We start from the raw sequence: 16,729 nt of genomic DNA on the forward strand, positions 1-16,729 counted from the left end.
TTACTACATCTGCTAATGTGCTAAGTGCCTTACATGCACTATCCCAGTTAATTCTCAAAAGAAACCTATTGTTATTCCTTTGTGTAGATCTGAAACCAGAGTCAGGGTCAATTCAAGAGCTTGCTCAAGGTCACAGGCTGGTTCAGAAAGAGCTGGAAAGTAGGCATAGGTGATATGATTGCCCAGTCTGGGCCTTTGACCTCACTGAGATGACAGTTCTTGAGGAAGGTGGGACTCCACCTATCCTCCAGGAAATGTGTTCAGATGTTCCCCTGTGGTCCATGGCTATATTGCTTTCCCACTCTAGATATCACCAGTGTTTCTCTCTGAGGTGGACCAGCACCAGGATCTCACACGGGAGAGCCCATCCCACAGTCCTGGGCTCCTCTGCTGACCGCCTCACTGCACGTAGTCAAGGCTGACCAGAAGTGGCCGTACAGGGCTGTTTATCGCCAGGAGCCCTGATGCACTGACTGGGATTGATTTGGTTCTTTTTAATTACATTTTCCTCTGATTAAAACATATGGCAAAACAGTTTAGAAAATATAGAGAAGCATAAAGAAGAAATATTTTAATCAAGGTTTCTATAAGTTTTGTCTGTCGCTAGTATGTAAAGTTTTCATATTTTAAGACAAAGCTTTTTAAATGTGGCAAGTGAAGTATTTAGTTAATCCGTTAATATTGGAAACTGCTTTCCAGTCAGCCATGCTTTTCTGGGCCCTTAGTATGTGGGGTGCCTGCCGTCACCTCCCTCTCCCCGTTCTAGATTGTGAACAGCCTATGGAAAGTAAGTTGCTCCCCTTTGGAATTTTTTTCACACTAATCCCAACCATCCTATCCTTCAGATGCAGATCCTTTCCCCTAACCATACTCGGCGATTCGTTTCCATTTTCAGTCCCAACAAAGGACTAACACCGTCCGAAGTTCACAGCTAATCTGACAGTTGAGTTAGATCCAAAAACCTTTCCACATGGAAATGAACCATTCTGTAGGGAATAGCCCTGACCGGCGGCAAAAAAAGAGAAAAACAATAAAAATTATTAGAGATTGTTGATTATAACAATGCTACACAGTAGAAAGCAGGAAGTACAAAAAAGTAAAGAATTAAACATTACCCCTGATTCCAAATCCACAGATAAGTGCCTGTAACACCTCAAATACAGCTGGTAAACCCCAGTTTTCCTGAATGATAGAAGAAAAACTGAAGTGGAATTGAGGAAAGTATTGAGCGTCACGCAAAGCCTTCTTCATGAGACATATTAGTTCCCCAAAAAATGCCCCTAAGTTAAAAGGAGGCTATAAAAACACTAACAGATTAGGAATGTAAGAGGAAAATCTTTAGTTTGATTATGATCTGTGTGCTTTTGAAGTTTAGGTGTCCAGGTAGTGACACCTAGACTCCAGTCTTGTAAAAATTAGAGAATATTTCTAAACAAACGACAAGCCTATTTTTGAATAAATTTAAAAGAAGAACATTTAAAACTATCTCCACTTTTAGGGAGATGCTCCGGAACGTGTCCCTAGAGGTGCGGCCCTGGGCATGGCCCCTCCTGTAGAACTTCATCCCTAACCTCTGATCACAGCCCTGTGGGTGCAAGTCTAGGAGAGAACCTGCTTTCATCCTACACAGCAAAAATGTGCAAGCCAGCATCTGTCCACGCAGGGCAGCAGGTGCAGAGCTGTGGTTCCAGACCCCGGGAAGTGGTGACCTAGCTCCTAGGGCCTTGGGAAGCCTGTGTCATGAAAAAGGCCAGTGAAAGGACTCTCCTCCCGAATCACCAATGTCAGAACCGCTGCAGCCCTCTGGGACCATTGATTCTAACTTTCAGAGGGGAAGTCTGGGACCTGGGGAAGTTTGAGCAGGGTGGGGAGAAAGCTGGTAGGAAAGCCAGCAGTCAAAGCAGCTGGGCCTTCCCATCTTTTTTTACATCTTTTTTTACAAGGATGTAAAGAGTTAGGGCTCAGGAGAGGAGAAGGTTCCACAGCTACTAGTTACGGACTGTCTGAGCCTCCGGAGTGCCACCTCCCAGCTCCCACAAAGTTACAGAACAAGCACGAACACAGAAGCCCTGTTCCCCTCAGGCTTCCCTGTGTCCATAAATGTCACCACCACCCACCCAGGCGCTCTGCTCACTCACCTGCACGTCGTCCTTGACTCCTCTTTGCTCTCATCCCACATCCAGTCCACCTGCAGGTCCTGCTACCTCTGTCTCCAAACTTACCCGAACCTGGCCAGCCACGCGACAGGCTCACTGAACTTAGAATAAAGCCCAAACCCCTTCCCAGGGCCCACGAGGCCCCGCCCCCTCTCCTCACTCACCTCTTTCCCACAACAAGCTCAGCTAGTTATGCCTCAGGCCTCGGAACAGGTGTCCACAGCCCGGACCCTCTTCCGCAGACCTTTCCCTGCCTTTCCCCTCATCTGGTTTCAGCTCCAGGAACACCGCCTCAGAGAGACCTTATCTTTAATGGGAATTTTCAATAATATACAAAAGTAGCAAAAATCGTATAATGCCCTTGAAGCAGCCTACCCCTACTTTCAGTAATTACCAGTCCTGGCCAACCTGGTTTTGCTGATACTCTCACCGTTGATTACTGTGAATCAAATCCCAGACATCCCATCATGTCCTGTATAAATATTTCACTTTCTCTTAAAGAGAAATTGAGTCTCTAAAAGACAGGGCAGGTCACCTGCTCCTAAGCAGCTGTCCTTCCCCCTCCCTTCTCTATCCCGTCCCTTGCTTTTTGATGTCACTGCACTTTTCACTCTGGCACTTATTTTGTTCATTGTTTGTTACTTTATTGTCTGTCTCCCTCTCCAGTCCCACAAATGTCAGGTCCTTGAGAGCAGGGCCTCTGCCTGCCTTGTTCCCACTAAACGCCAGAGCCCTGACAGTGCCTGGTGCACAGTAGGTGTCAGAAGAAGGCAGAGAAGAGAAGCTGCTTCTGCCAAAGTGGCAGGTCTGCTGCCAAGGGCAGGCAGAAGGGGAGGGGCGGATGGGTGGACAAGTCCACTGACATTCTTCTCATGTGATTGTCTTTCAGATATAAAAGCCAAATCTGTGAAAGATACCAGTATAACATGCCCAGGAGTAAAGATAGAGAAGCCAGATCAGTAAGTGCCCAGCCCAGGGGCCAAGTGGGCAGTTTTTGCCACCATGAGGTGTAAAAACTTTAGGAAGCCACCTCTACTGGGGCAGCACATGTCTGTCTCCAGGAGGACTGAGGGCATCCTTCACACCTGCCCTGGTTGGTGGTCACCGGAGGTGCTCAGCGATCTGCTATGGCCCAGGCTCTGCTGAGGAGCATAGGATGCAGGAGATGATGTGCCCCAAGGATGGTACCTTTGCTCCAGGCAGCCTTTTGGAGCTAAATTCACATACTCTGTATATACAGAGGAGTCGGGATGATGACATCATACCGCCATCCCTGGTCACTTCACTCATGGCCACGAGGACATCTGACCCCATGCAGGGATCCTCACTGCCTGGTCAGCCTTCACTGCAGAAGCTGACCTCGTAGTACTTTGGGATGAGCTCCCCTTACCCCTGCTGTCTGCTCTCTGGTAGCCCGGAATGCCTGATGTTCAAAGTCATTACAGTGAGGAGATATTATAAGCTACAATTTGAGCCAAGTGTAAGAACTATGTCTGTCTGGCCTGGTAGTCACTGTCTGCCCCTTCTATGCTTTAGGGAGGTCTTTGTTGAAGTTAGCCTGAACAATGGTGTCAGCTTCATCAACAACAATGTTAGCATCACCAGCAAGAACTGTGCGAGTACCAGGGTAAGGCTCTAGCATCTAAGGCTGTCCTGACACCCTGCACCCTGGGGAGGCAAGTAAAGGGAACAACACCCCAGGCAGGCCCAGCAGGTAGCCTGTGAAGACAGGCCCCTGAGCAGCATCTCACAGGTAGCTCGGAGCCCTTAGCCCTACCTCCAGGATCTGAACCCCCATGAGGCTTGGGTAGTGCCTTGAGAGTGCTACTAAAAAGAGCACCTGGGGGACACCTTACTGTCCAGGCCTTGCAAACCTTTGCTCTCTCTGTGAACCAAGTGTCACTGAAGGCACATGGAAGAGACCAATTAGAGCCCTAAGCAGAGTCCAGAAACAGTGCTGAGGCTCTGCCCACCCTGGACCCACCTTGCCATCTCCCCTGGCCCCGGCCTTGTGGTGGGGAGCTCAAGGTTCCATCCTGGATTCCAGCCGGGGTGAGCGGGAGAGGCTGGGGCACTGTGTACTAGGAGACAGGGTCCAGGGCCTCTGGGACACCTGGGCCCTCCAAGTCGGGGTTCCCGGCACAGGGGTCAGAAGGGTGGGAGCAGCTGTGACTGTGCTTAGTCAGCTTGGCCCGAGGTTGCAGAGCGGGGAAGTAGGGGGGAGAGGCAACGGGGAGGTGAGCAGGGTGTCCTGCCTCTGCTCTTGCACCCACACCTCTCTGGGGCCCCGAAGCCCCTCCCTCACCCATCTGTGTGTCATAGCATTTTGTGGTCCTCACAAAACCCCTGTGCTCTCAGCCAAGGCAGGCAGTGAGGGCTGGGTTGTCACTGCATGGAGGACGGCTTCCTTGGCAGGGCTCTAGGGAGAGTCTCGGAACAGGGCCAGCGGTGGGGTCTGAGGCCCAGGGCTCCACAGTGGCTCTCTGGGTACCAGCCCCGAGCCCCTAGAATCTGTCTCCTCAGGTGGGGCAACCAAGTAGAAGGGGGCCTGGGAGGACAGGGTGGGCTGGTGTGGGATCCACGTAGCAGGCGCCTGGTCCATGCCAGGACTCTGCTGTGTGTTTTTTCTGTAGGAAGGGGGACCAGATGACGAGAATGCCCCACCAGCTGCCCCACCAGCTGCCCCACCAGCTGCCCAGCAGTCTCCCGAGGACCCTCCCTCATCACCACCCCCACAGTTCGTCCCCTATGTCAACCCCCTCTACTTCTCTGCCCTCATCCCAGCCCTGCTCCTGTTCCTCCTGATGCTCTGGTGCATCTGGTGGCTGTGCCGCAGGAAGGTGAGTGACCCCTGCCCGCACAGCCTGCGTCCAGCCCTCGCCAACCCCCAAGGGACCACGCCCATGCCTGCCCCACGATCCTGCCTGTGGGCGGGTTCCCATCAGCTCCAGGGCCAACACGCAAGCAAACAAGGCACAGATTCTGTCCTCCCGTCCCGGGCATAGACACAGCCTGGGCTTCTAGGGGGCCACCTGCTTCGTGCTTTCACCTTCACAGGGAGGTGGCCTATGGGCTGTCCCGGCCCCTGGGGCAAAAGGACCCCAGACCTCCTGAGACCAGGGCTGCCCCACAGCAGTCAGGCTTCTGAAGGACTCAGGTAGACCAAGGCCCCAGGAGTCTCTGCTGTTGGGGGACAAAGAGGGGTCTGCAAGGGCACTGATGGCCCAAAGGGAGAAGGATGCTGGCTGGGAGGATGCTAACCTCGGGGGCAGCTGCGCCTTTGAAAACAGCATAGATCCCTGCCCATCTCTGGTGCCTTCCATCATTCCTTCATCAGTCATCACTAAGTCACCAGGACGTGCAGGGCCCCGTGCTTGGCACAGAGGGTCAGAAATGAAGCAGCCACTACCCTTGCCCACAGGAGCTCACCATCTGGTGTCTGGTCTGGTATTGGTAGCTGGGGGGCATTGAGGGTAAATGTCACCTTCAGAGGGTGTGGCGGGTGCCCTGATAATGATAAAGGACAGAGACTGGCCCCGGGTGGGTGGGAAGGCAGAGGCGCTGGCCGGCTGGGTTTGCAAGGACACAGGCCAGAGCTGGGTGAAGAAGAGGAGCAAGCAGAGCTGAGAAAGGACAAGCAAAGCAGCATAGAAGCCAGCAGGTCAGATTTCTGCAAAGGGCGAGAAGTGAGGAGAGAAAGCGGGGTGGGGGAGAGGGAGGTGGACTGCCATCCCTGAGGGCTGGGAGGCAGGGAGGGCTGCAGGGGGAGGGAGGGAAGGGGAGAGGAGGAGGGGTGTGGGGAGTGTTCTCTTGTCTTCATATAATGTCAGGGCTGCTGCTGAAAACTCTACCAGGGACCGGGGGCCTTAGTCTGCCTGTCTCCCCCTTGACCCTCCACGGAGGTACCAATTCCCATTTGATGACTGAGGAGCCTGAGGCTTAGGGAGGTGGAGCCTGTTGGTTGCAGACCCACAGACAGTGGGCACCTAGGTTGACACCCCAAAAGGCCATGTTCTGTCCCCCTACTGCTGCTGAGCACGGTCCTCTCCTGTCTGCATGGCTGTGCCGGAGTCCTCCACATGCCTTCTAACCTGTGATTATCACCGTGCCCCACAGTGATCGTCCCTTGTTATGGGTACCAAGTAAGAAGGAAAAGATGGATGGAGGTGGAAAAAGCCATTAGGGAAGGAGCTGTGACCCCCAGGCTAGGGAGTGAGAGTTGAGGGAAGCCAATTCATGCTGCAAAGACCTGGTCCCAGAAGGCATCGCTTCAGTAGAGATGAGTTTTATGGGCACTAAACTTTGACCACTTCAGTTTTGACCATTTCCATTCTAGACCATCAAGGAGCCACCACCAGTGCAGAAACCAGAAAGGGTAAGTGGTGTGTTTGGTCCTGATGTTGTCAGCATGCCTGGTGTACACACTCACCTGCACAGAGAGGCCCCCTGCTGTGTATGGGGATATGACTTCCCCCACCCCTCCAGCTCCCACCTACCTGGGCAGAGAGAGCTGGCAGAAAGAAGAGAGTGACAGAGGGCAGGAAGGGATGCAGATGAAGAAGTGGGCTCAGAAAAGGTCACCCAGACAATATCATTCCTGAACTCCTAGCACGGCCTGATCCAGGAGCTTTATCACAGCTATGATCCCTCCTGATATAAATGGGCTTTTTGCCAATTCCCAAAGGACTGTTTGTAGGATGGTCTTTCCCAGGACTCGCGCGAGCATTTGGAAAAGGATCCTCAGGTTTCAGGGACCTGGTCCCCCTCCCCGGGCTCTGATGTATGCTGGGCTCCATTTCCTTGGTCTTCATCCCTGGCTCATGTCAGGGTGAGGGTCTTGGCAGGGTTGGCCTTTAGGGACTGGGGGCTGAGCAGGGTGGAGGGACTCTTACCGGGCATTGAGCTTTGAGGGAGGCACAGCCCGGGTGAGCACAGGGACCAAGGGTCAGGTGAGGAGGCTGGGGCTGACCCGGGGTGAAGCCCAACCCAGGGCCCATAAGAAGTAGTTAGAGCAGGGGTGCCGTGTCCCGAGGCAGGGGGACCTGGGCCTGAGATCTGGTGGGAAACAGGGTCACTGCCCGGGCTGACGTCTACACTGGCTGCAGTGTGGCCGGGGGAGGCTGGATCTGCCAGAGTCGGGTGAATACAGACCTGTCACCTGCTAATGCCCGCACCCCTGCCAGCCTCCGTCACATGGCACAGCCTCACGCCTAGCTTCTCCTGCAAGGGTGGCCGCCAGGAACCAAGGGGACAGGGTAGAGTTTGTTGATGTTTGGAGAAGAGCCATCTTTGTAAACCAAAAGGAGTTGGTGTGTTTTTCACATGGAGGCCACTCTCTTACTGTGCCGGGTCCTGCTCATTTGTCCTTGATTCTCCAACAAACATTTGCTGAGTGGCCAGTACTTGACAGGTGCCGGGGCAACAGATGTCATTTGTCTGCACCGAGGAGCTGCCAGACAAGGACGCAGACGGTGTTTTCTCTTCCTAGGAGCCAGAGGAGACATGTCAAATGTCATGCCCCACAGTGATTGTCCCTTGTGGGTGCCAAGGAGGTGGGATGAAACGAATGGAGGTGAGAAAGGCCCTTGGGAAGGAGTGATGACTCCAAGGCTGGGGAGCAGGAGGTGAGGGTAGCTGGTTCATGCACAGGTCTGGACCCATAAGGCATGGAAATGAGCTATGGGTACTGGACTACAGTCACTTGGTGCCAGAGAAAAGCCAAAGCCCTCCCGACCCTAGTGGCCCAGGGGAGGCCAAAAAGTATGAGGGCTCATGTTCCCATCACCACCAGGGTTTCCCCTTTGGGATGGGCCCAAGTTTCTGGATGTTGGTGGGTGGCCCCAAAGGGTGGCTGCAGTGCTGTCTCAGGGAATTGGTGGGGACAGAGCCCTGACAGGCCATCTCAAGTCAGAGGGGACACTACCCCTCTAGAGGCAGCATCTATGCCTGTAGCTTCCTCACAACCACATCTGCTTTTCAGGGAAAACTGGATACCTTGTGTGACTTTGTCCAGCGGTGCAACCAGATGTCATTGATGTGGTGTCCGCCCATGGACATGGTAAGCAGGGCACAGGGATGCTCCCCGTGGGCTGGGGTCTTGCTTTTGCCCTTGACAGTTGCCCCCGGGACTGTGGGTCAGAGAGCCCTCTCCGGGCATCTGCCGAGAGGAACGCCCAAGGCGTGGAGACCTGGAGCTCATGAGCCTCCAGACGGTTCTCAGTGTGGCGCCCGTGCATTTCCCCTGCATCCTCGTCTCAAGGATGTCAGGACCTTTCTTCTCCAGAGCAATGCCCAGCAATTCCAATCTTAAGTGAACAGGGCTGGAGAGGCCTATGGGACTCCCGTCCATCGTCCCTCCCCACTGCCCACCCGACCCTGTGGGACTGCTGGCTGCACCCCATCCATGAGACCCTCCTGGGCTGGTCACTCAGGTGCCAGGAATGGTGGAGGACATGGTGACACGCCCTCCCCAATGTTGTCTGGCCAGCAATGACTGGTTTTACCAGGCAGTAAAGATGCCCTCCTTGTGTTAGTGCCTGTGACAGTGGGGAGAAGCTAAATTGTTCTAGTTGTCATCCTTGTTGTTTAATAATAATGACCGATGTTATTGAGTCCTTTCTGTGGGCCAGTTGCTAACCTAAGAACTTTACATGTTTTCAGTGCTTTAATCCTCCCAGTAACTGTACAGGTAGATACGACTATTATCCCAGCTTTACCAAGGGGGTACTGACCCACAGAGAGGCTAAGTGACTTGTCCCAGGTTACAACGGCTGGGAGGGGCAGAGCTGGACTTGAATTCTGAGTCTGGGCCCACCTTTCTTACTGCTCTGCCCTGCTTTTGGGTCAGCACTCATGGTCTCGTGATGGTTACCCCCAAACTACCAGACACTGCCTTACTCAGGCCCCTGGGGCCCAAGGAGGGCAGTGGTTTGCCTGAAAATCATCTGCCTGGCCATTCCAAACTCAGACCCTATGCATAGACCGGGCCAGAGGCCTAGAGGATGCTGTGGTCCCAAGGTCTATAGTGAGGGCTGCGCTCACCACCTTCACTGAATCAGGAAAACACTGGCTCTTGGTGGCTGGGCAGGTGGGCGTTTGGAAACTCTAGACAGGCCTGAAAGCCTCTGGACACTGCTGGTGACATACCTGAGGCATGCTCACACCCAGCAGAGACACTGTCTGGTGACAGTGGCGTCAGGGCTCCTTTGGCGGCTGGGCTCCCAGTTCTGGGTCTGAATCGAGCTCTGAGTCCCAGCCTTGATTGCACAGAAGCTCCATTTTCCACCTGATTCTCCTGGAGCCTCTCCCAGAGCCAGCCCCTTTATAGTCGTAGGAGCCCCACCCCAGCCTTATGCCCTGAACAGTGGAGACACCCACCCAGAGATGCTCACTCAGGATCAGGAGGGACAGAGCAAGACAGAGGGCTGAAGCAGAGGGAGGCAAGAGACAAGAGGGTGGACAAAGCGAAGATGCCAGGTATGGCCTTCCTGCCCAGCGAGGTAAGGGCAGGGGCGCTGAGCACCTCTCTGAAATGGTCCCATTCCCAGGGCCACTCTTCGAAGCTCAGGTTGGGGAAGTGGCAGAGTGATGGATTAGGGGGCCTTATAACTGCCCAGGGCTCTGCCAGGCCCCTCAATGCCAGCTCTCGAGTCCGCCCAGCAGTCTGTGGCTCACAGTGACCTGTGTACTCGCTGGAGGCAAAACTGAGGCCTGACACGTCAAGGGAGTTGCCAGGACCACCCAGAGAGTAAGTGGCAGCAGCCAGAGCTGCCTGAAATCAACCCTGCTCATCCTGAGAGGGGCTGGGAGCCCGTAACTGTGCCTGGTGGATGTGACCCCTCCCACTCCTCTGCCCCCATCCCATTTGACCTTGTCCCTCCCAACCTCAGCCCTGGAGACCCTAGTGTTGTAGGATTTCTGTGGATACCCCAGTATTCCAGTAGGTGCAGGAGTGAGTCCTGATTCCTTTCCTGAAGCCCTCAGTGCTCTGGTCCCAGGCTTAAAGTTAATCATGAACCAAGACATGGTGTCAGCTGAGACCTGCAGTCTCTGCAGACCAGAGTCGGTCCCCAACCCCAGCCCTGAATGTGCAGACATAAGCCTTTCGTCTGCTCACTGCAGACCACCCCGTGTTCTGCTCAGACGGAACCTTGCCCAGACCCTCTTCACCAGGCTGTGCTGGAAAACAGAAGCCGCAGGAGAGGGGGTTCCCAGCAGCACAGGCGCACAGCCTCTCCTCCTTCCAGTTCCCGATGCACAAGGAGGTTGTTTCCAAACTCCTCAGCCTGGACTGGAATTGCAGTCAGGCCTGCGGGTGTGAACGTGCTCAGGATGTGAACAGTGGAGTCTGGGGGTGAACTTGTAGGAGCTACTGCCTTCTAAAACCTCAGTCAGCTGCTCGTTTCAGTGAATCCAGATGTTTCTGCACTTCAGCACAATACAATGCAGAAAATTCTCAAAGGCTCAGTTTACCAAAAATCTCTGTTTTTGTAGCAGAAGCAGTCATTCTTGTTTACTGTAACCTTCTGTGAAATGACCGTGTCTCTCTGCCCCACCGCCTTCTCATCCCCAGAGGAAGTTTTCTAATAATGGTCCCTTCCAGACCATCTCTCCCTACACACATATACAAAATGACGCAGCAAGACTCAGTTTAGTTTCTTAGTCTTGAGCCAAACCCTGCCCCCCATCCAAGGTCCTGATTCTCTTCCTTCCCTGCCTTTTCCAGGACAGCCCATTCAGTTCATGGAAATCAGTTCTCCTAGATCCTTCAGGAAAATCGGGTATAAATGGGAAACCTTCCACTTCTCACTGAATGTGATGCTGACAGTGATACAACTGTCTCCAAGAGAGTGTGACCTGGGTGCCACCACCATGCAAGGCCCTTTACACAAGGATCTCATTCATTCTCCCAACAGCGGCCGTTTATACAGAGTAGGGATCGCCAGACACTGAGTACTTTACACAGGCTCACTCTTTTCATCCTCCCAACACTCTGCGGGGGAGGAAGCTGACCCCTGCGCAGTTGAGTCACCTGCCCAGCCGCACAGCCATGAAGCAGTAAGGCCAGTACCAACAGCCCAGGGCCCAGACCTCACCCCGTGCTTGGCTGCCTCTCTGTCCTGCCAGGTGATCACTCCTCTGCATTTTGAAGCTGAAGAAACCGAGGTTCTGATGTTTCATGATGGGCTCAATGTGACAGGGTTCTGGAGGGGTACAGCAGGGCTGTGAACAGAGCCCAGGGAGGCTCACTTCCAAGTCCAGGCTACGGCTCCTGTAACCTGCTATCATGGTGATAGGGAAACAACTGGAAAGTAATTCCTTCCTCTGTGCAGTGTGTTAGATGTGCAAACAATTATGAAGGTTAATTTCTTATTTTCACACTGTGTTGCTTGCAGACCTCCTCTAAATATGAACACATAAATATTTACTGGAAACAATTGTCCTGGGTAACGATCAGAGCTGCAGAGAGGCCATATGATGCATTCATGGCCAAGGAGCTCCTGAGTTCCTATCTTTTGACCCCACCCACAGAGGGAGCACCAAGGCATGTGTGATAAAGCTGGGGCAGGACTTCAGCCCTCCAGGAAGTCCCAAGTTGACAGATGTCCTTCAAGACAGTGACCTTTGTGAAAGTCCCAGATCATAACTTTGGGACAGTGATGGCAGGCTGCTCCTCCATCCTCGACAACCCTCACCCCCTACTCCTCACACACACACAGACTCTCTCACACACATTCACACATACAAACGCTCACACGTACACGTGCACACACACTTCCCTCTGTAATAAGCAGGAAATCCAGGAATGGAACCAAACCTCCAAAGCACTGGAGATTAAGGTTCAATCAACCATTTGCCAATCTCTTAAACATCCCTTCACTGTGGAGTCGCTGAGTTGATGTAAAAAGTAATTGGTCACTGGCTTAGATCTCTTCATTAATAGAAAACCAGAGGGGAGGGAGACCCCCCTCAGCCCCTAGTCACCTCCCTCACCCCCTTATGATCACACAACAGACTCAGGGACTCTGCCACTACCCAGGGGCCTCCACCACCACCTGGAGCCACTCGCTCCTCTCCCTCAGCCCATGTACACGTCCCCCCTGCAGCTCCCCGTGACGGGCTGCGGCTGACGGAGAGGAGCCAGGCCTCAGCACAGGTGCCCTGCAGTCGTGCTTTGAGGAAATCAAAGGGATCCCACAGCAGATGGTAGACACTAGGTCTAGAACGGTCTGTTCACATTCTGGAGTAAATAAGCAGAAATAAAGGAGATTAGAAATAAAAATAGAAGATCCCAGTCTATTCACAGTAGCAATAAAAGAACTTACCCACGCACAGGTGTGACAATGTGTGCTGACGTGTAATAAAAAGAAACCACAAAACTTTACTCTTCGCTATAAAAGAAGACTTGAAAATACAAAAACCTAGACCACAATGTCAGCTTTTCCCAAAAGAATTCATGGGCTTAATGCTGCTTTAGTGAAAATTGTAATGAATATTTTTAGGGAATTTGATCAAAATGATTCTAAAAATTCACCTGAGTAAATGAACTGTTAAGAGTAGTTAAGGAATTTGGGGTGCAGTCCTAGGGCAGGAAGGGTGAAGGTCCTGCCAGTGAGGGAGACCCTGCTGGTGGGCTTGAGAGAAGAGGGAACCAGCTCCAGTGCCCTGGGGGCTGTGTGGCCCAGGCGCTCCCAGACTGGCTTGCGGGAGGGCAGAGGCGGCCTCAGAGGATGGGTAGTCTGGATATGGGAAACAGAGAGGCGGGGAGGACAACCCTGGAGCAGAGGAGCACGGAGGGTGCAGCTGAGAAGCACGGAGGGTGCAGCTGAGACACAGGGACACTTTGGGTGCGTGCGGGCAGTGTTGGCAATGGGCCAGGAGCCGGCGGTTGGGTGGCCTGGTGGGCCAGGCTGGGCACTGGGGCTGGATTCCCAGACAGTGAGGAAGCACAGCTGAAGGTGTGAGTTGAGGAAGAGGAAGCCAGAGGAAGTTGATTCCGTGAGGCCTGGATTGGGGGGGGAGGGGAGGAGGGGAAGGGCCAGGTGACCAGTGGAGAGGAGACACTTGAGTTGGCCTAGGAAGGGAGCTGAGGGCCTGGACAGGCAGTGGGTGCAGATCACGGATGGGCAGCCGGAGACACTCGTGGCTCAGGACAGGGTTCGGGCAGAGTGGGCCCCGAGGCTGGGCCTGGGGACCTAGAGGCTGAAGAGGCCTGCAGAGTAGGAGGCAGGGGTGAGCTTGGACGACACAGGACCCGCAGGAAGGTGGCAGGAGAGGGCAAGCCTGGGCCACGCATCTGGAAGGGAGAACGGCCAGCTGGGAGTGGAGATCAGAAAAGGGGAATTGCTGATAAATGATCAAAGCAGTTGCTGTCTGCAGAGAGTTCAGGATCCTCTTCATAGTGGTTATCGTGGGTGGTTGGAAAAGAAGCATGTATTTCCTCGTGAATATTTTCCTGTGTTGCTTACGTTCTCTATAATGGGCAGGTACTACTTTTATAATCAGGAAAAGTAAAAATGTTTATCTGTAAAAGAGAAAATATTAACTTATTGAAGCCTAAGGTGATTTTACATAGAAAGTTGCTAGAAAGTGACGTTTACCAAACTATCTCAGGCTTGTCATGCCGGGGAAAGTCAGAGTGAGAAATCCCTTCCCATTTCTGGGTCTGGTTCTGCTCTGCGCCGAGGGGTGCAGGTCCCAAAGCAGGGTGTATTTCCTGAAAGTTTCATTGGATCAGACATCCCTGTGGGTATGGAAGAGGACAAGGTCAGGCTCAAGGTGTCAAAGATTTGTTAAGAACATTCTTTCAAATTCAAGGGGGGTTAGGTGTTCTCTTTTCCTAATGTGGCTACATTACCAGGGAAAACCACGATCATTCTAAAGGGTTACTAAGGATTTTAAAACCTAGGGTGATGAAAATGACAGCCTCAGGAGGCGCAGGCAGCGTTCAGTGGCCTTTGTCACTCACAGGCACTCAAGGTAATACTTCACGCGTGAATGGCAGGCTCACGGAAGCCTGAAGTCTGCACACCACGTGGAGCACCTATAGGGACCAACAGGCCCAGACAGACCCAGCAGGGGCATCAGGGAACTCTGGGCAGCAGGAGAAGGGTGGGCTTGAGACAGAGAAGGAGCTCGGCAGGCCCCAGAGGCCAGGGAAACCGCAACCTTCTGCTCCCAATTCCAGTGGCTTCTAGTGACCTTCTCTCTCTTCTGTCCCCTGCAGGGGAAGTGCCTCAACTTCGCCCTAATGAAGCCCCACTGTGGGCAATTGCACTGCAGCCCTAAGGTCTGCCTTCAGCCCAGCCGGGAGTGCTTCTCCGTCAACAGTTGCTGCCCACGGTGCCAATGCCCCCCGCCCGTGTGCTCCAGGCTTCCCTCCAGGATGCAGCCGCTCGTCTCTCCCCCTGCCCGGCCACGCTGCGGAGCCACTTTGTCACTCCAGCCCCCGTAGCCCAACCTCTAAAGCACCAAGAACCCAAGATTGTTAAGAGCCCTTTGTTTGCTGAATTAGACATATATACTGAGACTTGGTTTACAGTCAAAAGGTGTTGGAATTTGTTGCTGATCAGAGTTTGTTACCTGGTGAGACGTATCTGTACTGCTCCTGCCAGGACAAAGCACCCCGGCATCCTGTGGATGTAGACATGATGAGTCCCACTCCCCAAAGCCTGGTCTTCATCTGTCACCAAGGGCTGGGACGCGTGGGGTTTTAGTCAAATTCTGCTCTTTGAACAAAGCCCAAAACATCTTTGAAACATGAATACTATCCTGTGTCTCCTTCCCTAATCTGACGCAGAGAGAAGTACTTGAATTTCTCACCTCCTTCACTCCGTGCTCCTGGTTTCCATTTTTTGGCTACCTCCATTGCGAACGTGTCTCAGAAAGAGACGAGGCCCTCTACAGTTCACCAGCTGGAAGTGCATCTTCCAGAAATGCATCTGCTCTTTCCAGGTAAACCAACCGGTTCCTAGGCCCAGGGGAATTTTAGAGGAGTCTCTCCATTTCCATAAAGTTCCACCTCCCCTATTTGCCATCTGCCACCATAGAAGAAACCGTGCTCCCGACAGAGATGTTTTAGCATGCTGTGTCCTCCCCACCACCCAGGGGGTCTGTATGATACTCCAGCGCCATGCATACGGCCCACGGGAGCACTCAAGGAGGGGTCCCCCGGGGTTGGGGCCCTGGGAACAGTAACCAGTTGTCCCTAATCCGTATTGATAGTAAGTTGAACTACTCTCCACCCTCACTCCCATCTCCTTGAATGTTATATTTATGCCTTTCAGTTGCATTTCTGTAAGACAACTAGAGGTAAAAATATGTCAGGTTTGGATTTTTCATCTGTACTGATTGAAGTGGATGGATAGTGATGACCATAACTTTCCCTATGTTCAAAAAAGGAAAATGTACTCACGATACCAAGGAAAGTGTGTGAAACTTTTTTTTTAAAGGCAGAAAGGGGGTTTAAATAATGTGAAATCCTACAGAGAGATTTTATCTCTTCCTTAGAAGTGGAATATTTTAGATTGTTTGTAACTGGTGAAAGCATTGTCCAGGCCTGAGAGGGTCAGGGACACTTTTCTGAAACTGGTTCTGTGCTCCTACATTATATCTATGTGTCTGTGGATACCTGTAAAATAGTACATGCCCATCTCTGAGACTCTGTGACCCTAAATGGAGAAGTGTATCTGTGATTTCATAACGAGCCTAACGTGACCCTGGCTGAAATCCACGTGTCTGTTTATTAATGGATGTTGAGAGCCTTCTCATTTTTAGCCCATCACTCCTTCCTGACCCCTGAACTGAGGAGGGAGGCAGTCATCACTTTCATCAGGTCAGGGGAGATCTGGGAGGGACACAAGCCCACAGCTCGGCACCCACACCCACTGACCCCGGCCTCCCTTTCTGCGGTGGACCGTAACAGGAGACAGCAGGAAAAGGGAGTTTCCTCGGCAGTCTCCCCCTGGACCCCTCTGTCCCCCTGCCTTCCTTCCTTCTAGCTCATCCAGTCCCTCTGGTTTGGCATTAACCAGGGGCTCCTCACCCTAGTAAAGAGGAAAGGGGGCACAGCCCTCAGCTGATACCTGACTTGTAGGGCGGCCTTTTGTCCCAGATCCCCCTTCTGTCTGAGTCCTGGCATGGAGCAGGATAGCTTTACGTAACAGATCTCACATCTGAGCTGCCCCAAGCTGAGACCTGTACACAGAGGAATATACTGGGCAGTGCTTCTTCCTTATTTTAGACTATGGCAACAAAAACGCACATTTTCTGAGTGCCTCTTGGTGTTATGTAAAGCAGCCCCTGTAGACTCAGATGGACCTCCAAGCCTGGGCCAAAGGCTTGAGCTTCTGGAAGCTGGGAGCCTCCCTGAGACCCCCGCAGGGTCAGCCACAGGCCTCCTCCACAAGCACACAAGTAGAAGCCATGCACACGTGCCCCCGCGAGGGAACTTGGGTACCTGGCAAAGCTGTGGCCTTAACAGCAGTCCTCCCACCCTCTTGTCTGTGCGTCAGGACCCCGAGTGTGCCCAGGATGCAGAGGAGGTCGAGGTGGCAGAAGGGAACTCCATTTCT

The 16,729-nt window shown here is 53.0% G+C and overlaps 1 protein-coding gene across 1 annotated transcript in view; it reads left to right on the plus strand.

Moving 5' to 3' along the window:
• Window positions 1–14,610, plus strand: part of ANTXRL (ANTXR like) — a 44,975-nt gene extending 30,365 nt beyond the window's left edge. Inside the window, exons 10-17 of the mRNA XM_061190167.1 lie at window positions 3,046–3,115; window positions 3,693–3,783; window positions 4,790–4,996; window positions 6,493–6,531; window positions 7,645–7,728; window positions 8,273–8,418; window positions 12,171–12,312; window positions 14,383–14,610. Coding sequence (XP_061046150.1) covers window positions 3,046–3,115; window positions 3,693–3,783; window positions 4,790–4,996; window positions 6,493–6,531; window positions 7,645–7,728; window positions 8,273–8,418; window positions 12,171–12,312; window positions 14,383–14,610 — 1,007 coding nt within the window. The remainder of the gene's footprint in view (window positions 1–3,045; window positions 3,116–3,692; window positions 3,784–4,789; window positions 4,997–6,492; window positions 6,532–7,644; window positions 7,729–8,272; window positions 8,419–12,170; window positions 12,313–14,382) is intronic.
• Window positions 14,611–16,729: the final 2,119 nt, after the last annotated feature.

This window comes from Eubalaena glacialis, chromosome 1 (assembly GCF_028564815.1).
Source record: "Eubalaena glacialis isolate mEubGla1 chromosome 1, mEubGla1.1.hap2.+ XY, whole genome shotgun sequence".
Lineage (NCBI taxonomy): Eukaryota > Metazoa > Chordata > Mammalia > Artiodactyla > Balaenidae > Eubalaena > Eubalaena glacialis.